Here is a 23,860-nt window from a genome sequence, read left to right as displayed (position 1 = left end):
CCCAGAGCCTCTCTCTCTTGCATTTTAATTATATGCTCAAGATGAGAAACACAAATGGCCAAGAAATGCAAGAAAAATGTCTAGCCACTCTAAACCACTTTACAGTTTTGTAAAGCTACAATAAGAGACATTCATATATATAATTTGGTGGGAGGTAGGAGAATGAAAGATACTTTTGTATATTTATGTGATTAATAATGTATATATGTTAAAATTGTGACTTCCTTCACTCTGCATGATAGTCTCTAGGTCCATCCATGTCTCTGCAAATGGCACAGTTTTGTTCCTTTTTATGGCTGAGTAATATTCCATTGACTATATGCACCACATCTTCTTCATCCATTCCTATGTTTATGGACATTTAGGTTGCTTCTATGTCCTGGCTATTGTGAATGGTGCTGCAGTGATCACTGGGGTGCACGTATCTTTTGAACCATGATTTTCTTCAGATATATGCCCAGGGTTGGATTGCTGAATCATATGGTAGTTCTATTTTTAGTTCTTTAGGGAACCTCCAAACTGTTTTCCATAGTGGCTGTGCCAGTTTACATTCCCATCAACAGTGTAGGAGGGTTCCCTTTTCTCCACACCGTTTCCAGCATTTATTGTTTGTATGTTTTTTTAAGATGGCCATTCTGACCAGTGTGAGGTGATCCCTCATTGTAGTTTTGATGTGCCTTTCTTTAATAATTAGTGACATTGAGCATCTTTTCATGTGTTTGTTGACCATCTGTATGTCTTCTTGGCAGAAATGTCTATTTAGGTCTTTTGCCCATTTTTTGATTGGGCTGTTTATTTTTTTGATATTGAGCTGGATGAGTTGTTTGTATAGTTTGGAGATTAATCCCTTGCATTTGCTTTATTTGCAAATATTTTCTCTCATTCTGAGGGCTGTCTTTTTGTCTTGTTTATGGTTTCCTTTGCTGTGTAAAAGCTTTTAAGTTTAATTAGGTCCCATTTGTTTGTTTTTATTTTCATTACTCTAGGAGGTGGGTTGAAAAAAAGGTTTTGCTATGATTTATGTCATGGAGTGTTCTGCCTATATTTTCCTCTAAGAGTTTTATAGTGTCTGGCCTTACATTTGGGTCTTTAATCCATTTTGAGTTTATTTTTGTATATGTCAGAAAGAGAAAAACGAGAATTGTGTAATACCGCTTATATGTGGAATCTAGAAAATGACATAGATGAATTTATTTGCAAAGCAGCAACAGACACACAGACATAGAGAACAAAGTATGGATACCAAGGGGGAAGGAGGAGTGGGATGAATTTGGATTGAGATTGTCATACATACACTACTATCTTATAAGATAGATAACTAATAAGAACAGAGAGCTCTACTCAATGCTCTGTGGTGACCTAAATGAGAAGAACATTTTAAAAAGAGGGATATATGTATATGTATAGCTGATTCACTTTGCTGTACAGTAGACACTAACCCAACACTGTAAAGCAACTATAATAAAGATAAATAAAAAATTAAAATTGTAGGGGACTATTTAATGTCACAGAGATATGTTATATTTTAAGTGAAAAGCAAATTACAAAACAGTATATCTAGTGTTTTCTGATATTTATTAAAAATACATAAATGGATTATATACATTCATACCACAATTATTTTTTTGACTTTTCATACTGTTCATGGGGTTCTCAAGGCAAGAACACTGGAGTGGTTTGCCATTCCCTTCTCCAGTGGACCATGTATAGTCAGAACTCTCCACCATGACCTGTCTGTCATGGGTGGCCCTGCACAGCACGGCTCATAGCTTCATTGAGTTACACAAGGCTGTGATCCACGTGATCATTTTGATTAGCTTTCTGTGGCTGTGGTTTTCATTCTGAAGGCTGTAGGATTTTAGGTCTTGCTTCTTGGTTTTTCTAGTAGTCATGTACAGATGTGAGAATTGGACCATAAAGAAGGCTGAGCACCGAAGAACTGATGCTTTCGAACTGTGGTACTGGAGAAAACTCTTGAGAGTCCTTTGGACAGCAAGGAGATCAAACCAGTCCACCCTAAAGGAAATCAACCCTGAATATTCATTGGAAGGACTGATGCTGAAGCTTAAGTGCCAATACTTTGGCCACCTGATGTGAAGAGCCGACTGATGGGAAAGGACCCTGATACTGGGAAAGACTGAAGGCAAAAGGAAAAGAGGGAGGCAAAGGATGAGATGGTTAGATAGCATCACTGACTCAATGGACGTGAATTTGAGCACACTCCAGGATCTAGTGAAGGACAGGGAAGCCTGGTGTGCTGCAGTCCATGGGGTCGCAAAGAGTTGGACATGACTTAGTGACTGAACAAAAATAAAGAATACCATAGTTTGAACATAGGGGATTTCAGATTCCTTTTAAATTTTGGATTTGTGGCTTCTGTATTTTCCAAATTTTTTACAATGACTATATATACTATGACTTTTGATTTCAGATTAAAAACCAAAACAAAACATGTTTGACTTCTGGCAAACCCTAACCCTAGGAAATCATTCTCCTTATAGACTTTCTTTTACGTAAACAAAGGCTGTCCTAGCTGCATTTAGAATTCATTCACTCATTTGTTCACTAATTTGGCAAGCATTAATTTAGCTCCTACTGTGTATCAGAACATCTCTAAGTGGTGGGTATAATGTGGGGATAAGGCAGGCAAAGTTTTTGCTATCATGGAGCTAATGTTTTAGTTAAGGAAGACAGTCAACAAACAGGAGGACAAATAAATAAATTTGAAAGTGCTTAAAAGTGCTAAACACTCTGATGAAAATCAAACAGGGTGGTGGCATAAGAGAGAACAAATGGTTCTCTCTTAGGTTTAGAGAACCACTCAGAATTTGGTACTTAGGGTTTCCAGGGAACTGAAAATGAGGTAAGACTTAAAGAAACAGCCAATCATGCACAGATCAAAGGAGAGGCCCTTCTAGGTAGACATATCAGCTGTTCAAAGACCCTGTGGTGGGCACAGACTAAGAGGACCAGCGTGGTAGGAACACAGAGATTCAAGAGGAAAGCAGTAGAAAATGGTCTAAGGTGGGTAGAGGGCCAAGCATGAACCTCAGAGGCCAAAGTGAAGAGCTCAGATTTGAACCTAACTAGATACAAGTCAGACACGACTGAGCGACTTCACTTTCACTTTTCACTTTCATGCATTGGAGAAGGAAATGGCAACCCACTCCAGTGTTCTTGCCTGGAGAATCCCAGGGACGGGGGAGCCTGGTGGGCTGCCGTCTATGGGGTCGCACAGAGTCGGACACGACTGAAGTATCTTAGCAGCAGCAGCAGCAGATACAAGTTCCACTTGTAAAAGATCACCCTGGCTGCTGTGTGGAAAACATGGGTGGGGGCAGGGGACAGTGCAGAAGCAGAACTATTGTTATCTCCTGAGGGAAATAAGAGTGCCTGCAGCCAGCATGCTGCAGTGGCCATGATTCTGGGGTGTATTTGAAAGTGAATAGGATTTTGCTGATGGATCTGACAATTTTGTACTTCATGACACCACTGGCCAGTGGGAGAAGATTAACCAGAAAAGATGGGCATTTAAAATCAGACCCATCTACTCAAGATGGAGCCAGTGCTGGGAAAAAGTGTTTTGGGGAAGAACAGAACATTGTCCTGAGAGACATGAGACAGGAAGGGAGCTCCATGCAGGCTGTCTACCAGCAAAGTATGGTCCAGCCCCAGGGAGACGCGCCGTCAAGGTCCTGGAGGCATAGATTACCGGGGCTACCACCAGGGCAGGGACTAAGGAAGAGAGCAAGGCTGGCATATGGACTAGGAGAAGACCAGGCAGGGTAATAGAGAAAGCAAGACTCACATCCTGTGCCACAGAGCTGGGCTTCATCTTATTCATCCCCTCCCAGAGTAGGGTGGGATTGGCCCTGGAGTCAGGGGTGGAGCTAAGCCTGCATTTAGAGACCAAATGCTGTAGCAGAGGGGCTCAGGCAGGAACTGATGAGCCCAGAGATCACAAGAGCCATTATCTTTTTTCTAACATGGATACTCCTGCCTTTAATGGCAAAATCCAGTCTGTGTTCAGGTTATCATGTGGGTCATCCTCATAACCTTATTTATTTCTCTTTAAGCCAGAGCACTGACCCATTTAAAAATTTTTTTGTGTGCTGAAGTGGAGATTGGGGGGTTAAAAAGTTTCAAATTGGACTTCTTTTCTAGCAGGAGACATTAAAGGATGTGAGGGCTCTTTTAAGTGAGGAAATGTTCATTTTATATTCCCTTTTAAGCTAGTTGCTATTAATTTTCAATTTCATGCTGGAAGTTTACAATTTACAAAAAAAGAAAAAAAAATGTAACCCTGCTTTTATAGATCATTGTGCCACATGCTTACTGTTTCATTAACCACATTTAAAAAGATGTTTATACTTTTTCTTTTCTGAGGTAATGATGAATGATCCAAAAACATGTCATTAAGAAGAGCGGGAATGTGGGGAAGCACCAGTGAAGGACAGAGTGCGGAGGAAACTTAGAAGACATCTCACCATGTTTTTAAAAGAGGAAATAAGATCCAGATACTGCCAGTGTCCAGCATGTTCCAGAGAAGAAGTAAATACTTATCAAGTGAATGAATGAACTCCAGCCCTCTAAAATCTCTATCCAATGCTCTTTCTACTACCAGAGGATCCCCACTAAGGTTGTGTCCTGCATACACTCAGAAAGTAGAGTCCATCTCACTCCTGGGCATATATCTGAACAAAAATATTATTTGAAAAGATGCATGCACCCACATACTTATAGCAGCACTATTCATAACAGTGAAGACATGGAAACAAGCTAACTGTCCATCAGCAGATGAATGGATAAAGAAGATGTGGTACATACGTAAATGTAATGGAATACTATTTGGCCATAAAACAGAATGAAATAATTCCATTTGCAGCAACATGGATTAACCTAGAGATTAGCATACTAAGTGAAATAAGTCAGACAAAGAAAGACAAATACCATATGATATCACTTATATGTGGATCTGAAATATGGCACAAAGGAACCTATCTACAAAACAGGCTCACATAGAGAACAGACTTGTGGTGGAGGGCAGGATGGAAACTATTATATATAAGATGGATAAACAACAAGGTTCTACTGTATAGCACAGGGAACTATATTCAGTGTCCTGTACTAAACCAGAATGGAAAAAATATGAAAAATAATACATATATATATATATATAATGAATAACCTTGCTATACAGCAGAAATTAACAACACTGTAAATCAACTATACTTCAGTAAAATAAATTTTAGACAAAGAATGTGAAGGATGTTGAAACAATAACAACAATGACAAAAAGAAAGTAGAGTCCAGCACTCATGTAAATCGGGGACTCTGGGCAACTGCAGAACAATTCAGCAAGAGTGACACGGCATCTACCGAAGAGCTTGGCTAAAGTCTAGACTGTGCTTGGGTGACTCACCCCGGTTGACTAGCGTGGAAGACTGAAAGTATGTAAAATGGCATGTCACCCCTGTAACTAGAGCAGATAGATCTCGCGTCTATTTTAGGAATCTGGAGTTTTGGCATGAACAGGGATTTCAGAGTTTCAAAAACAAGCCCTTCATTTTATTCTTGGTGGACTCATCAGTAAGATCTAGAGCAGCTATAGCCAAACTTATTTTTGGGGGAATATGTTTGCTCATACTTAAGAAAAAAATGAGTATTTCTAAATCAGATACATGTACAACCATCAATTCTTTAAAAAAATATTTATTTCTGGCTGTGCTGGGTCATCGTTGCTGCATGGAGTTTTCTCTAGTTGTGGAATGGACTACTCTCTGGTTGTGGTGCACTTTGCCGTGGCTTCTCTTATGGAGCATGGGCTTTAGGCATGTGGGCTTCAGTAATTGTGGCTCACAGGCTTAGTTGCCCCGTGGCATGTGGGATCTTCCCAGACCACAGATTGAACCCATGTCCTTTGCATTGCAAGGTGGATTCTTAACCACTGGACCACCAGGGAAGCCCTGTGTACAGCTCTCTTGATGTATTATAACCTTTATAAAATCTACACAATAGAAATTGTCTGAGGAGGTGATAAAAGCTAAATCCCTAGAAGTCTGAATAGTCATTTCCTCCACCCCAGTGGGCCACTGGGGAAACCCATGGTCTGGGAGCAATGGCTCCAGGGCCTCCAGTTCTCCATCAGCCAAACCAAGAGGAAGGCTGCCTTACTTTGCAGATGGCATTGGGCATGCACCCCAGTGGACACGCCCAACATCCAGTCTTGTGCCAACCAACCAGAGCCTCTTTGCTGAACCCTGCCCATACTGTCCTAGACCTACCTTCATATCAGCCTGGGTATCATAAAGCGTATTTACTTAACACTCACTACCAATCTGCTAATAAAAACATGAGAAAATAGAATCCCATGCTGACTATGGAATCCAGAAAATTACAGCCTCTCTTTTCTAATGACAATGGCTTAGCAATATCTTCACTTTTCTTCTCCTGCGGTTTCTTAGAGATGGTGGTGGGAGTGTTTTCTTGTCCAAATGCCAAAGCAGAATATCTTGCCTGTCACAGACCACACTGGCTGTCACAGCTGCTCACACTGACGCTCTCACCTGGCTCACATCCCAGCCCTCAAGGACCGCGACCGAATTACTTCATGGGACACTTGACTGATATTTTTTTTTTAACCCCAGCTGAAGCCTTTAAAGCAATTAATTATTAATACCTAAGTGCGGCAGCTAAGAGCCAACCTGAGCAGGAGCAGTGATGTGGGAAGCTCCGAACTGAATTGCTTTCACTAATAAGACAAATATTCTCAGCACAAGACAATGAGTAATTAGAACTAGGCCTGGAGTGAGCTATTCTTTATTTAAGAGATTCAGCTTTAAAAATCAGAACATGATTCCCAGAGGGAGACAGCCTTCCTGCACTAAGGCTGTTTGCCCTGCAGCCTGGCTTTTTCAGGAATTCTGTTTGGTGGGCACCTCTGTCCACAGCCTTCCCACCATGGGGGCCCCGGGGAGGCAATGCTCCCAGTGGGCTGGACATTTCTGAGGAGACATTGGGTCCTGGCAGGCTGTGACTGAACCAAACGCTCAAACCCTGCCTTGAGTATGCAGCAGCTCTTCTTACCACTCACACAAGTTCCCTACGCTTACATAGAGTAAGATGTCTCTTTTGATAATTCATTTGATATGATTGAAAACTAAATGCAGCTCCCTAGTTAATGGTTCTGTTTTCACAAGAAGTTGAACTGTTTTAGATGTGTTTGATGTCATGCAAGACACCGAAGCCAGGAATCTGGTAATCAGAACCTGCTCGCAAACCCAGACGTACCTAGCTCTGCGACTTTGGGCAAACTGTGTCCTCTCTCTGGGTTTTCTCATCTGTAGATTCCCAAAAAAAGAGACCATGGGCTACCAGCCAGTTTGCCAACACTTGGGCTAGAACATCCTTAACATTCCTTCTAACCTCCAGAAGCTATGAAAAATATTCCTGTCTCCAAGTTCCCATTCTCATTGCGAAAGACCTCAAACCACAGTCCGGGAATTTGACCTTGACATTAGGCAAAAGAATTGAAGAATTTAGAGCTAGGAATCATTTGAGTGGTTCAGTTCAGTTCAGTTCAGTTCAGTTGCTCAGTCGTGTCCGACTTTTTGCGACCCCATGAATTGCAGCACGCCAGGCCTCCCTGTCCATCACCAACTCCCAGAGTTCACTCAAACACATGTCCATCGAGGTGGTGATGCCATCCAGCCATCTCATCCTCTGTCTTCCCCTTCTCCTCCTGCCCCCAATCCCTCCCAGCATCAGAGTCTTTTCCAATGAGTCAACTCTTCGCATGAGGTGGCCAAAGTACTGGAGTTTCAGCTTTAGCATCATTCCTTCCAAAGAAATGCCAGGGCTGATCTCCTTCAGAACGGACTGGTTGGATCTCCTTGCAGTCCAAGTCTTATCTTCTTGTCTTAGAGATGAAGAATATGAGGCTCCCAAAAGTGGATGAGCTGAGAGCAGAGCTTGTGTTTCTCACTGCTGCAAGGCATTAGTGCAGAAACAGAACAGCTATCCACAGCCCTGCTGTGTTTATGCCGAGGAGTGGGATATGTCTTAAAATGAACGATTTAAGGGATTTAGCCAACTACAGAACTGAGATGATGCACACACTGTTGGCATCATATGATGTAAAAATACAAAATCCTGGCAAGATAAAAACACTTAAATTGCATCAGGAACCAAGCATTTAGCTTCCTTTCAACAATGTAAACACTTCAAATTTCAAAGATCTCTTTCAAGTGAAATGAACTTCAGTTCAGTTCAGTTCAGTTCAGAAGCTCAGTGGTGTCCGACTCTTGGTGACCTTACGAGTACGTAATTCATCAGAAGATACCAGAAACCAAAGTTCCAAAGATGACACAAACTCCAAAGAAAAGCACAAAGTGGGGAAGGTGGAAGCTTTGAAGAGCTTGCAAGAGTGAATATGCAGAGCTCGCTCAGGCTTTTATTTATTCCCCTGAATTGCTCTTGGCATTTCCTACCCTAGAGGAGTTGCCAACCCAGACTTCTTGAGTTCAATAAATGTGATAAGGAATTCTGAAATTTGGCTCTGCAGTTATAAATAAAACCAGAAGCTGACCTCTGCTCTGCTGAGGCTCCTAGCTCCTGTGGAAGCAGGCTTGGCTGCTGTGGGCTTATTAGCAGTGGGAGACTGGGGCCATAACATGGAAAAGTTTGGGAGAGTCCAAACCTGTGCAATGCCAAAAAGTGCTTAAACAGTATTTTGTGTGAGTTCTAATTCAGTATGTTAACCCATTTGTCCACGTTTGAATTAAATATTCTCCCAATTCACTGTTTGACCTATAGTTCAATTTATGATACATTTTCATGCTCTTACGTTTTCAACATTAAGCAAACAAAGCAGGAATTTTAAAAACTGCACACACAGGATGACTGAAGTGGCATTTAAATGGATACGGAAGAAAACTGTTAACACATTGATTGCCTCTAGGAGGTGGGACAGTCTGGGAGGTAATTTTTTTTTTTTTTTGCTTATTTATGCCTTTTTGTACTGTTCAGATTTTCTAGAAGATGATGAATTAGTTTTATAATAAGAAAATACAAGCAAACAGTAAACCCCAAACCCAATGGCAGGGACAAGAGCCTGTGCTAACTGATCTGCTATCACAAGGTAGCACTAACTATAAGGGGAAAGGTGAGCCCATTGTATTTATAAACAGTTCCTGGTGTTCGATGAAACATAAAAGAAATTTCTGATGGACAATTGCATCACTCACAGTGCACATCCTGATATACCCTAAGCCAAAAGGAAGAAATTACTTAGGACATGGTGGGAAATGGCATGGAAGAGAGACAGTAACACACTGAGGAAATGGCCAGGGAACTCTATAAAGGAACCAAAGAGGGAGAGGAAGTTTCATATGAAGTAAGCAGGGAGGAGACCAGACTCAGTGGAGGCAGTGTAACCATGGCACCCTTGGGCTGTTAGACATTCCAGCAGTGATGGGATTGGAACAACTGTGTAGGGTATGTGAGGCTCTGCCTGGTATGGTACAGAAAGACCTGCACATGGAGAACACAGTCGGCCCCATGGGTCACCTTTTAAGTGTTAGGATGGAGTAGGGTGGTCACGAGTACGGCATGCTTGATGAATGAGAACTGTACTTCTTTATATGCTCAAAATGCCTTCACAGGTTCACATATAGTTTTTTTAGAATTTCAACGGTGCCAACTTAAATCACTTATGGTTAGGGCTAAATACTATAAATAATCCTTAAAACACCCCACTTCCCCCTCTGCCCACACACAGTCACATCCATGACATATATGTGCATTTACAAACATACACAGGAACAGAGCTAAAGGGTGGCTTGGGAGATTTAGTTTTACCATCTACTTAATTCACATCTGTTCTGTGATATAGATACTTTTCTCAATCATATGCAAGTGCAGGTTTAAGCCACCATCACACCAACCACATTGCTACTCGCAAGGCACTCCTTTATGGAAACTGTAGTTTCCCCACTGTGCTTCTGTTTTGCCAGCAAGAGGGTGTCAAACATTTTCTACTCTTATTAGTTGTATCTATCAAGAAGATGAAAGCATGGTTTCCTGCCTATTGAACTATGCCAACTTGTACCATCGCTCTGGTGGACAGCAATGCATTCCTCTTCTCTACCATAATCTTTTTTCCTTAATGAAAAATACACTCTACTAATAAAACATGCGAGCATTTTGCTACCTACACTGTGGGGACCTTATTCATGTGAAAATGTCATTTTCACCTAGAAAAATGCTCACTCTGAATTTTTTCTTCTTAGGAATTTCGTAAACTCTAAGGGGCACTTTTCAAATGGTTTGTTCTATTCATCTCAAGCTTTCCACAGCACTAATCTACTGGGATCCTGTAACCAAGCAACTTTGGGGTGACACTGAAAACGTTTCTGTTGCTTAGTGATGCCTAGGAACTGATTTTGTTTTTTCTACTCAGACACAGCCAGCCTCACAGCTGATCCTCCAGCTGTCGTTTGAGTGGCTGGGGTAACATGTTCTCACCCAGAACACTGCTGAACTCATCTGGGCAACAGTGGGCAACCCCAGCTATCTTTGGGAATCTTGAAGTTCCAGGAAAAACAGAGACTGTCAGGACTTCCCTGGTGGTCCAGTGGTTGAGAATGTGCCTTGCAAAGCAGGGGACACCAGGTTGATCCCTGGTCCAGGAAAATCCCACATGCCACAGAGCAACTAAGCCTATGGGCCACAATTACTGAATGCCTGTGCTCCTCAGCATGTCTTTGCTGCTTGATTTGGCTCTTGCTGAGACATAAAAAGTGCTAAAATATCACAATACAAGGGTAAAACTAAATTCATCACACTGTATCTGCCCAGAAAGAGAGCCCATCCACAAAAGTGGAGGCACCTTTGTTGAAAGCTGTATTCTCTGCCTCTCTTCTCTTTATATATCAGAGATATTTGAATCTATTACATTATCTACTTATCCCTATGAAATATCTAAATTCCACTACCTGATACTCAAAGACAAGACATAGGAAGCAGGATATGACTCTAAAACAGTAACTAAAATATAAAGGTATCAAGAACACAGCTGTGTTCCCTGTAGGAATTATAACTTTGAATTTCACAGTACCTAAGACAATTTTGCTCTCGTCTTTAGATTGGGGAGTTCTTTCTATCTGCTGGACATTGAACAATACAGTTGTTTCTACTTCTTTCCCTTTTGAGTAGATTCTGTATCTTGGAAGTTACTATGATTTGCTTGGTTTCAAAACCCACAAAGATGCTCCATAAGGCAAAAGTTCTTCTAGAAAAGAGAATTTTATTAGATATTTATAGAGCTATTTTGGACTTTTCATGAGAGAGACCTATCAGTGTGACTTTACAGCTGGTGAAAGAATTTCTGTAAAGTCACACTGATAGGTCTCTCTCATGAAAAGTCCAAAATAGCTCTATAAATATCTAATAAACGAAAATCCACTCCAGTATCCTTGCCTGGAAAATCCCACAGACAGAGGAGCCAAGTAGGCTACAGTCCATGGGGTGGCAAAGAGTCAGACGTGACTTCACTTTCACTTTTCATAATGCATATGTCTCTTGTCCACACAGTTGTAATGTTAATGACAAGGTTAGTATTTAGCAATGGAACTTCACTATAGAAAATGAAGCAAAATGGAAGTTTCTAATTAAATGTAATTAAGGGTCCAGGGGAAAGCTTACCCAAGCTCCCCCTTACATCTGGGATATTCTGATGTCATCAATAGTCTGGTTTCAATACTCTCCATGGTAACTGCTCTTCCAGCCTTTATTCCCATCTAGACTTCCATGTCTACAGATGACACAAAATCACAATCCCAAGCTTGGACTATCTTTTCTCCCCTCCTCTTCTCCATTAGCCACATCTTCCTTCATTCAATCTTAAGCTAATCCTGATGTCCAGAAAAAGTGATTTCCACTCCAAACAATATTCCAGGCATATAGGAGGAAGCCCAGAAAAATCACTGGTGATCAGAAACAAAAGCTGCTTTTATTGTGCTTTTGAAACATACAAAGACAGAGAAGGCACAGAAAAATGTAGACCAGCAACATGGATCCAGGGACCCTTGGGCTAAGAACATTAATTTAGCACACAGCTTACACAGTGAATTGTTGAGACAGAGCATAAAGGCCATTATAACAAATCAGTTCAGTTCAATTCAGTTGCTCAGTCATGTCTGACTCTTTGTGACCCCATGAACTGCAGCACACCAGGCCTCTCTGTCCATCACCAACTCCCAGAGTTCACTCAAACACATGTCCATCGAGGTGGTGATGCCATCCAGCCATCTCATCCTCTGTCGTCCCCTTCTCCTCCTGCCCCCAATCCTTCCCAGCATCAGAGTCTTTTCCAATGAGTCAACTCTTTGCATGAGGTGGCCAGAGTACTGGAGTTTCAGCTTTAGCATCATTCCTTCCAAAGAGAGGAGCTACCCCGCGTCTGAGGTCAGGGGCAGCGGCTGAGAGGAGCTACCCCATGTCCAAGGAGCGGTGGCTGCGTGGGCACAGGAGGGCTGAGAGGAGCCACTCCACATTCAAGGTCAGAAGGGGCGGCGGTGAGGAGATACCCCTCGTCCAAGGTAAGGAGCAGTGGCTGCGCTTTGCTGGAGCAGCCGTGAAGAGATATCCCACATCCAAGGTAAGAGAAACCCAAGTAAGACGGTAGGTGTTGCAAGAGGGCATCAGAGGGCAAACACACTGAAACCATACTCACAGAAAACTAGTCAATCTAATCACACTAGGACCACAGCCTTGTCTAACTCAATGAAACTAAGCCATGCCCGTGGGGCAACCCAAGATGGGCGGGTCATGGTGGAGAGATCTGACAGAACGTGGTCCACTGGAGAAGGGAATGGCAAACCACTTCAGTGTTCTTGCCTTGAGAACCCCATGAACAGTATAAAAAAGCAAAATGATAGGATACTGAAAGAGAAACTCCCCAGGTCAGTAGGTGCCCAATATGCTACTGGAGATCAGTGGAGAAATAACTCCAGAAAGAATGAAGGGATGGAGCCAAAGCAAAAACAATACCCAGTTGTGGATGTGACTGGTGATAGAAGCAAGGTCTGATGCTGTAAAGAGCAATATTGCATAGGAACCTGGAATGTCAGGTCCATGAATCAAGGCAAATTGGAAGTGGGCAAACAGGAGATGGCAAGAGTGAACGTCGACATTCTAGGAATCAGCGAGCTAAAATGGACTGGAATGGGTGAATTTAACTCAGATGACCATTATATCTACTACTGTGGGCAGGAATCCCTTAGAAGAAATGGAGTAGCCATCATGGTCAACAAAAGAGTCTGAAATGTAGTACTTGGATGCAATCTCAAAAATCGACAGAATGATCTCTGTTCGTTTCCAAGGCAAACCATTCAATATCACAGTAATCCAAGTCTATGCCCCAACCAGTAACGCTGAAGAAGCTGAAGTTGAATGGTTCTTTGAAGACCTACAAGACTTTTTAGAACTAACACCCAAAAAAGATGTCCTTTTCATTATAGGGGACTGGAATGCAAAAGTAGTAAGTCAAGAAACACCTGGAGTAACAGGCAAATTTGGCCTTGGAATACAGAATGAGGCAGGGCAAAGGCTAATAGAGTTTTGCCAAGAGAACGCACTTGTCATAGCAAACACCCTCTTCCAACAACACAAGAGAAGACTCTACACATGGACATCACCAGATGGTCAACACTGAAATCAGATTGATTATATTCTTTGCAGCCAAAGATGGAGAAACTCTATACAGTCAGCAAAAACAAGACTGGGAGCTGACTGTGGCTCAGATCATGAACTCCTTATTGCCAAATTATAACAAATGGTTCTTGTTATTATCATGCTATGTCCAAAAGGGGTATAGAGATGTCTCCAGAGGCCACCATCCTTTGTATCTTGTACATTTTCCTTCTACTCATGGAATTTGTGGCATCCAGTTGCCCAGTCCTGTTTCCAACCCTGAAAATTCCTTTCAGGGAAAGAGTTACTAAAATCCCTTACACTTCAGTATGAATCAGTTGCTATGACCTCCCCCATGGATATTTGCATGCCAGTTCAGTTCACTTGCTCAGCTGTGTCCGACTCTTTGCGACCCCATGAACCACATCACGCCAGGCCTCCCTGTCCATCACCAACTCCCAGAGTTGACCCAAACCCATGTCCATCAAGTTGGTGATGCCATCCAACCATCTCATCCTTTGCCATCCCCTTCTCCTCCTGCCCTCAATCTTTCCCAGCATCAGGGTCTTTTCCAATGAGTCAACTCTTCGCATCAGGTGGCCAAAATATTGGAGGTTCAGCTTCAACATCAGTCCTTCCAATGAACACCCAGGACTGATCTCCTTTAGGATGGAGTGGGTGGATCTCCTTGTAGTCCAAGGGACTCTCAAGAGTCTTTTACAATGTCACAGTTCAAAAGCATCAATTCTTCAGCGCTCAGCTTCTTTATGGTCCAACTCTCACATCCATACATGACCACTGGAAAAACCATAGCCTTGACTAGCCGGACCTTTGTTGGCAAAGTAATGTCTCTGCTTTTTAATATGCTGTCTAGGTTGGTCATATGCCAAGTCATGTTCTTTTATGGGCTGAAGAATTTCCCCCTAAGGAAGGGATTCTTGAATTAAAACTTCAGGTGAAGTTCATCTCTTGGGGACAGAATGACCCACCCTCTTGAAACTGCCCAGTATCCAGATTTTAAATGTCATCATAAAGTTAAGGAAAAGCCTGTTATGTTAGGGTTCATGGTTCTAATAATGTTATCTTATGTGAATTTTTAAAAATTTACTTTGAAATTAATGAGAGTGAAATTTGCCTCACCAGGGTGTGCATCAGTGTGGTAAGATTCTTCCCTGAAGTAAGTAAAGCCCTTAAAAATAAAAAAAGAAACCTAGAAGTACATATATTATATCATTTACAAATATAACAACTTTGGGGCTGAAATGGACCCTTTATATTTTAGCTTGTATTAAAACTGTCAAACAAGGCCCTGTGGAAAAGGGAATAAGGGGATATAAAAGCACTGAGGCAGAAAGGGGATGACTAGTGTAGAGATATTTATGAAGAATTTTTTATAACCACCAATATAATTGTGATTATAGCCGAGAAAATGCCAGTAGAACTTTCTGGAAGGATGGAGATGGTAGCCATTAGCCATGTGTGGCTACTGAGGACTGGAAATCTAGCTAATATGGCTGAGGAGCTGAATTTTTTATTTTAGGTAATTTTAAGTTATTTTTAAATAGCTACACATGGGTGCTTGTATATGTGCTCAGTCACATCTGACTCTTTGTGGTCCCATGGACTATAACTCACCAGGCTCCTCTGTCCATGGAACTTTCCAGGCAAGAATACTGGAGTGAGTTGCCATTTCCTACTGCAGAGGATCTTCCTGACCCAGGGATTGAACCTGTGTCTCTTGCATCTCCTGCACTGGCAGGCAGATTCTTTGCCACCAGCACCATCTGCGAAGCCCACGCGTGGGTAATGGCTACCATATTGGATACAGGTCTAACACCATTACTTCTTTAACATGTAATTTTAGGAATGCTTTGTACCAGTGAACTCTCTCTGGGAGAAACTTATAGAACTCTCAGGATAACCCAGCCTTCCAGATGTGAACAGTTTACTTACTAAAAACACAGTTTATGACTCACTTTGACCTCCGCCCCAACACATTACCCAAGGTGCCCAGGATTGATGCCTCCCTCATTCCTCCAGGGTAAGCCTGCAATTGCCGGCCTTTGGAAAGAAGTGTACTTACCCTCACCTGGTGGAAGTTCCTCTTCCTGCTCACTGGGGGAAGGCAGCAGGGGTTGCAGGGGCTCCATGTTAATGATGAGCTGCTTGTTCAAGGAGTGGGAGCTGCGGCTCTGAGAAATATTTGTTCTGAAAACAGATACAAGCCAGAGGGAACTGGTTTCCATCAGGAACACTGGCCCCTCCGTCTCAGTTGACTACCCAAGCCAGCCCCTGCCTCTAGATTCACATGGTGCATTAGGCCAGTGGTAAAGATGACACACAGCCCTTTTTATCCTTAAGGTCCTGACATGTCTTCTAATGTCTATGTGTGCCAATGCAACACAGTGAAAGAAAATATCTTTCCCCATATGTCCTCAGACTTGGACATGCTGTGCGACAAGACAAGGCATTGAAAAAAGACATGGGAATCAGAAATACACAAGAGAATGTATCACCGAACTAGATATGCAGAAAAGTGAATGGAGGGCATGGCTCAAAGTAATTTAACAACCACCAAAACCCACAAAAACAAAAACTCTGCCCAGAAGATGGCACAGGCCATCTACAGCTGAGAGTTATTTTGGTGTTGCTGGATGTCCAACATCTACTATCAATATTTAATATTCCCACTCAAATTCACACCCTACTCACTAAGCAGCCACAGAATGCAGTTCCACTTTCTCCTTTTGAAAGGAGAACATGTATGTTAGTAGCTGCAACAGGGAGCAGATGGCAAGGAAACTGTGCAGGTTGTCTCATCAAAACTACTGGAGGATAGCCAGGCAGCCCATTTACACTGTCTGCCCTGACAAAGAGGTGGGTGCCTCTGCTGGGTGTTTCAGCACCCTTCCCATCTCCATATTTCCTGTCCAAACTAACACCAACCCATCCTTCAAAGATGATGTCAAATGCCTCCTTCTTGAAGCCCTCCTGGATTGCCTTCACCACTAACTCCCTCTCCCCCTTTCTTCTCACTCTAGTGTCCCTTCTTTCACAGCTCAAATTTGTTATATTTGTTGCCCTGTAATTATTGGTGAATTAATCAGCCCCACCTTTTCTAAGGCAGGGACTGACCTATCCATTCTCATGTGCCTTTTAGCACCTCTCTTGCCATCTTGTTCAGGGGTGCTCAGTTTGAAACTGAAGTAAACTTGGCATTAAGTTGGCCTTTCAGACTGGCATGGGTGTTCTCCAGGCTAGTTGATGGGATTGCCTTAATAGCCTAGGCATTTCTGTTAGGCATCAGGGCCAGACAGAGAAGAAGCTAGTAGCATCTAGAGTTAAAAGCTGCCACTGGTTGAAAAGGAAATTTATAAGGACTTGCTTAACCATGGAGTTCTTGTCTTCATTATCTCATTCTACAATCCTTTATTTTGCAGCTGATATGTATGTATCATTCTGGGGAACCATGGTCCTCATCCTAAACTATTCACTCCCCAGAACCATGATTTTCAAACTTTTTGCACCAAGACTCACATTACAGAAATACATTTGATATCATCTCTCTGCACACACACCAGGCCAGGTGGCGCTAGATGTGAAGAACCTGCCTGCCAATGCAGAAGACATAACAGATGCAGGTTTGATCCCTGGGTTGGGAAGATTCCCTAGAGACGGGCATGGCAACCCACTCCACTATTCTTGCCTGGAGAATCCCATGGACAGAGGAGCCTGGTGGGCTACAGTCCATAGGGTCACAAAGAGTCAGACGCTACTGAAGCTACTTAGTACACATGCATGCTCTACACACATGCACACACAGATACAGGAAGACATAGCTAAAGTGTTTCTTGTGACAGCAGTAATCTTGCTATGTGTGAGACTCTATGTTTTACTTTCCATCCTACTTCATTTCGTTTAAAGCCCTGGTCTTGACCACTGTTTTCACTCCACAACTCCTTGCGTGTGCTACACAGAAAAGCACACATCTCATGGGAGACGGCCAAGGGTCCGGGGGGCGGCAGAAAGGGGCACCTGATCCTGCTGTGAGTGAGGGGAGAGCCAGGAAAGACCTTCCAGGGAAGGTAATGTCTGATAGGTCCTGGCAGGTGCAGTGGCCTATAGGAAAAGGAGGGGAAGCAGGGATTCCTCACAGGGGAAGAAAGGAAGGGAGGAGGAAGAGGGAGATTAAAATCACCAGGAGTGAAGGCTTCTTTTATTGTAGAAAGGTTCTTTTTTTCTTTTTTTGAGATTTTCATGGGATTTCTATCGGCCCTGTGGCTTTCATGACTGCAGTCTTAGTTCTGCAAAGCACATGCTGTGTGTGCAGACTAGTTTTCTGACCTCTGAAAAGCCCATTTTCCATTCTTGCACAAACTAATTCCGAATCATCCATCTCTGAACATGCATGCCAGCTGAACTGACAAAGGTTCTCCTCCAGAAATCACAATGTAGATCACAACCTGGAGGGACCCACAGCGAGCCTTTAGGGAGGCTCTTCTTTTCCCTATCAGGTGAGCGTCTGTGCTGTGGCCCCTCCCTCTCAGAGGCCACCTGCCAGCAGACTCTGCCAAAGTGCCAGGCCTGCTTTGCAGCCCACTCATGAGCATTCTCCATAGAGAAGTTTCTGAGTGAAACTGCTGTTAGGATTCTATTGAGAAGAACAGTTTCCTTTGGGAACTGAAAGTGTGTTCTAAGAGTGGCTTCAAAAAATGATGGCATAATATTGATCAACAAATACAAGGTTTGTGGAGTTAAGGCCACCACTCCTTGGAACAAAAGGAAGTGCTGGCCTGTGAGCAAAAGCTCCATCTGAAGAGACTTCAATGTGAACGTGTCTTTCAGATTCTAGCATCCCATTTTTGGATGAGCAGTGATAATAATATCACCACCTCATTTTTATTGCACTTCATAATTTTAATGCCCATAAGAAAACCTAGAAGCCGGGAGGGATACATGAATCTCATTGTATAGATGAACAAACTGATGATCTGAGACACTGACTTATGCAGGACATATACCACAGCAACAAAGCCAAGATTAGACCCATTCATGACTCCTCGCTTGTTGCTCATTTCAGGTACGAGTGCTGTTTTGGGGAATCCTTTGGTGGAGGCTCTATGCCCAGGTGGTTTAAGGAGTCGAATCTGAACTCTGAGCTACAGCCCTCTACTTCGCTGGGCCCTGGAATGGGCAGGTAATTCTCACCAAGTAGCCAGCTGATAGAGTTTCAGTTGAGGATCTTGTCATCAGCAAAGATCAGTGAGCTAACATGAGAGTGAGCATCTTCTCTTTTTGAAAAACAGAAAAATCCCAAGACAATGTTTTCAGTCTGCATCTGTTTCTCTATGTCACACACACATCAACAGAAGTAGAAGTCCAAGAACTGGCAATACTTTGAAAAGGAGAATCTCAAGGGAGAGGGAAGAAAGCTAAGTGAAGTCTTGTCATTGTTCTAGATGAGCAGAGCTCCTTGAGCACTGCCAGAGAAAGAGCTCACTACTATACTCTCACTTTTGACAGCCACTGCAAAGATGTCAAAACAATTTGAAAATACGATAATTGTTCCAGAGAAACAACTTCCTGCCCTGCAGCCAGCTACTGGGAAGGAACAAGAAGTAGCTGCTGAAAGTGGCACACACGTCACCCTGGCTCCGACCACAGTGCTACTTCTTGGGAGGGCGAGGTCCCCAAGGCAGCACCACGGACAGATCTCAAGTCTCAGAAAAGTAGAGGTAAAGCTGTCATCCCACACTCCCAGTGCATACATTCATTCAACAAATGTCTACTGACCTCCTACTTTGACCAAGCGTTGTGTAAAGTGGTGGGTAAGATGGTGGTAACCAAGATAGACCCAAGCCTTGTCCTCCCAGAGCGTACTTTGTATCATTACTTTAAACAAGTTCTTCCTTGTGATGTCAGAGGTTTGAGAGATACTGCCAAAGAACTGAGGGCCAGAGAGGCCTCCTTTCACAAGCATGTGAGAGAAGGGAGTGGAACAGCGAGAAAGAGCATGGGAATCAGTGCTGAAAGGGCCTATAGAACTTTGGTTGCAGCAATATTCTGGGAGATTTTAGGAGATTCCAGAAAAGAAAAACTATAAATTGAATTGATGGATGCCTCATTTCTCATCTGCTCTGGTGTCTCAGTCCACTCCAGGAAAAGCTTTTCACTTTTCACTAGGGTGAATCTGTACCCTCCACAACCTCCACCACCAGTAATCTAGAGTCTGGCTATTCAAAAGTGCAAACCATGAACTAGCCACATGGCCATCATCTGGGAGCACATTAGAAATGCCAGATTCACGAATCAGAATCTGATTTTAACAGGAACCCTAGATGATCCCTGTGCAAGGTACGGTTTAAGAAGCCTTGATCTAGGAAGGCTTGATTCTCACAAATGATGCAAACGTAAATTTAAAAGGGAAATGTTTTAAGATATTCTTTCCTGATCTCATTAACCCTCTGTAGACAGTAACTACGGGCTTTTGGAAAACCTTGCATGTTTGGAATAGGTCTTTCTGAAAGTATACTCTTAAAAACATTTTCCTACTTTGTGTCTGTGCCTTCAAGGGGGTTCCCCAGAATCGAGTATTTCTTTTAAGATCAAACACTCATGCTTCCAAGCTGGAAGAATAAAACCCAAGCTGAGCCCCTGGGGTAGGTTTGCCCCCCAGCTTCTAGGAGAATGCAGGGGCTTTCTAGGCAGCAGATACTACAGAGAAAAGAGCACAGGACTCAGGGGCACAACACTGGAGTTCTAGGCTTACTTGTGCCACCAAAATATTTATGATCTCAGACAAACCATTTAACTTCTCCAAGACTCAAGTTCCCCTATCTGTAAAATAGAAGCATTGAACAAGGTGATCCCTGAGGTCTTTCTAGACCAAAGAATCTGGAAACATTCCAATGATATGTCCTATTATTTCTTCTTTTTTTGTTTCTGCTTCACTGAGTAACCACAATTGGAGGCAGAGAAGGAGGTATAAAAAGGCTATTTTAAAAAAATGACCATTGTCATTAACAGGTAAACTCTGACTTTCACAGGCATTGCACCAAGGGGTCCCAGCCGGGGCACCCCTGATTCCCTCACTCTACAGTTTTCTCCTGCTTCTTAAAGCAGGAGAGACTGCTTTGCAGACTTGCATGTGACAGCTTCCCATTTGTTGTTCAGTCACTAAGTTGTGTCTGACTCTTTGCAACCCCATGGACTGTAGCACTCCAGGCTTCCCTATCTCACAAAACGTGGTTCCCTGCAATGGCAAACCACTTCGATATTCTTGCCTTGAGAACTCCATGAACAGTATGAAAAGCTCCCACTGGATCACCCCAAACCAGGAATGAATTATTCTCTGTACACATCTGCACAAGATTTCATTCTGACTGCAGTTCTGTTCGCCTGTGTGGGTGCCTACGCTGGCTGGCTTAGCTACACTTCTGAGAGACCGTGGCCTCCTCCTGCCTGACGGCCCCAAGGACCAGGTGAGAGGTACCCAGCTCACTGGATCACCTTGGAGATAGAGAAGGCTGAGCAAAAAATCTCAGCCTAAGGGAGAATCCAAGTTCAAAGGTGGGGAAGGAAGGACTGGTGCCCACCAGTGTGTGAAAACTTCCTAAAGAATATATTTTATGATGATCTTGCCTTCAAAAGGAGGAAAATCAGGATGAGAATGTCCAGCTTTAGATATGGAGCATGCTTGAAGTTTAGGATGTACAATGATCTGTGTAAACTGTGGTGATAAGAGGTCCAGCGTGGTTAAGAGAAGATTTATCATTCCTCAGAATTACAAATATTGCCATGTTAATAGAGAAGCACACCCTTGTCCTGATAATGACTAAGTTCTTCATTCCTCTGAGTGGCTTTGGGGAATTAAAGGTCTGATGAGCGATGGGCACCCTACCCCCTCATGTGAAATAGTCTAGGAGGAGTTGGACCAGTGGGAACTGGCCATGAGTGATGAACAGAGGCAAGGGCAGACGGCATTTCTAAGAGGACAGGATGACGGACTCAGGAGACAGCCCAGCTCACCCACGCCTCACACATTTCCTGCTTGTTCACGTGATACTCCAGGCCAAATCAGGGCAATGACTCCCTGCAGAGCCGGTAACTCATAATGGAGCCCGGGCAGACCTGAGTGAGACCAGGGGGATGATGGGAGTGCCTGGAACCGGGGTTGAAAACAACACAGGGCCAGGCAGCTAGTGCCCTTGCTCCCTTCATTGTTCTAGTGGATTTGGCGAAGTCTGCCTTGAAACCCTCCTGTCTACCCAGAAACCTCCCAGAGCCCTGGGGACCACCCCACTCACCTGTGCACCTCTGGGGGTTCTCTCTGGATTTTGGAGCTGGCTTCCACCACCTCTTTGGCAACTTTACCGCTGCAGAAAAGACAGAAACATGGCGTCTGTGCACAGATGCTCAGAGTGGAAGGGGAGGGGTGTGTGCACTTTTTTTTTTTAAACTTCACAGTGATCTGACCCAATAAGAATCCATGCCTTCTACTCCTCCATGAGGGGATATTACTACAGAGTTTGAGAGATCCTGTGGGCATAAGAGATGAGTGGAAAGGGAGCCCCCAAACTGGGGTATGGGCCAAAGTGCACTGATTTACAAGTATCAATACCATATTCCAACATCAAAGGCTGTGCCCAGCCCAACCCCATCATCAAAGTGGAACCATGGGTACCCACCTATATCGAAATCTACTTCCTTTAAAAAATATCTTGCTGCTTGACACTGTCTTGATCTGACTGGATTTTGCATACCTGTAAGAAAAAGCAGAGCAGAGGTGGTATACCACTGCAAAGTCCAAGTGGAACATGCTGTAACGTGTGGTAATCAGATATTTCTGATGGCCAAGAAAGAGATATGTTATACTGTTATCTCTCTCTCACACACACACACTCATACTCACACACACACACACTCATACTCACACACACACACTCATACTCACACACACACACCCCTGAAAGAAATGTTTTCACCATGTATGTTGCAATCTGGTCTTTTCTATCTGATGTCTTTTCATTACTGTATACGCTGTTGGTGACCCACACATTTGGTATCATAATCTATTACCAGGTCATGATCTGCAAAAAGGACCAGGAAATATTGATGATCATCAGGGATTCTTTCCCAGTTTCTGCTGCAGTGACAGGAAGAGAGTGGGCTCAGGCAGAGGGCATCATTACATTTTTTTGCTGGGCAGACTTTCTTGCCTGGAGCTCTGCCAGCACTGCAGCAGAAAGCAGTTCCCTGGTGACACAGGTCACTCCCCATGTCACATAGAACTCACCTACTGTGTATTTTCTGGGAGATGGCACAGGGGCCATGGAAATGATCACCATGGAAATGATCCCTGGTTTCTGAGTATTAAGATGGGTTAAGCCACCATGACCCAGTGCCCTTTAAAAGAAACCACACCGGTCGATGACTAAGATACATGAGGAGCAGAAGCCCAGCCAAGCCCTGATTCAGCACCTCTGAGCCCTTCCCGTAAATACGAGCAAAACACCACCACTCTGAAAGAACAATTCAGAACATGGGCAGTCCAGAGGCCACACATGGGGCATTTGATTCCTGTGATACCTCAGGACACCTCAAAGTCAGTCACCTTGAGCCTGATGCAGTTAAACCCAACAAATTAGAAAGACTGGGTCTACAGAGTTCAGGATCATTTTTAACTATTGATCATTACAAAATCTTAATAAAAAACAAACAGAACAATGAGCTCTATGGAATTCTAAGTAGAGACAATCACACAATGAGGGCTGTGTCTGGAAGCTTCGGTGAGGGCAGTGAGCTCCATCCCTGAGTCCATGAAGCCTGGCTTCAATCACTTAGCACTATCAACCAAGTGTCTCTTCTGCTCTATGCACCACACAGCTCAAGGAAGACACAAACTTTGCATTCATGGAATGTAACGCCCAGAGGGAAATGGATATTCATCTAGAAACCCCACAAAGAAGAGAACAAAGGTAAATTACAAGCAGTGGTGCTATGAAAAAAAAGATGCAATTAGAGTATGGGGGTGGTGCTGATCTGATCTGGGGGCCACAGAAGGTGGCCTAAGGAAGAGATCTCCCCTTCAAGAGAGGGAAGGTGTTAACATGGCGGGTGGTGGCTGTGTTCTAGGCAGAAGGCCCAACAGGTTAAAGCCCAGACCCTG

The 23,860-nt window shown here is 43.3% G+C and overlaps 1 protein-coding gene across 6 annotated transcripts in view; it reads right to left on the bottom strand.

The window, feature by feature from the left end:
• Positions 1-23,860, bottom strand: part of FRMD3 (FERM domain containing 3) — a 341,588-nt gene that overhangs the window by 55,694 nt on the left and 262,034 nt on the right. For 5 of the 6 annotated variants that reach the window (XM_070375423.1, XM_005903053.3, XM_005903054.2 and 2 more), the window contains exons 11-13: positions 22,380-22,454; positions 21,999-22,067; positions 15,776-15,900 (exon numbers count right to left, since the gene is read on the bottom strand). In XM_070375423.1, the coding sequence (XP_070231524.1) occupies positions 15,776-15,900; positions 21,999-22,067; positions 22,380-22,454 (269 nt within the window). The remainder of the gene's footprint in view (positions 1-15,775; positions 15,901-21,998; positions 22,068-22,379; positions 22,455-23,860) is intronic. The other variant, XM_070375420.1, reaches the window with a different exon arrangement.

Source organism: Bos mutus, chromosome 8, assembly GCF_027580195.1.
Source record: "Bos mutus isolate GX-2022 chromosome 8, NWIPB_WYAK_1.1, whole genome shotgun sequence".
NCBI classification, from domain to species: Eukaryota; Metazoa; Chordata; class Mammalia; order Artiodactyla; family Bovidae; genus Bos; species Bos mutus.
Note: the sequence above shows the minus strand (reverse complement) of the source record. Positions and strands in the feature narration are given on the sequence as shown.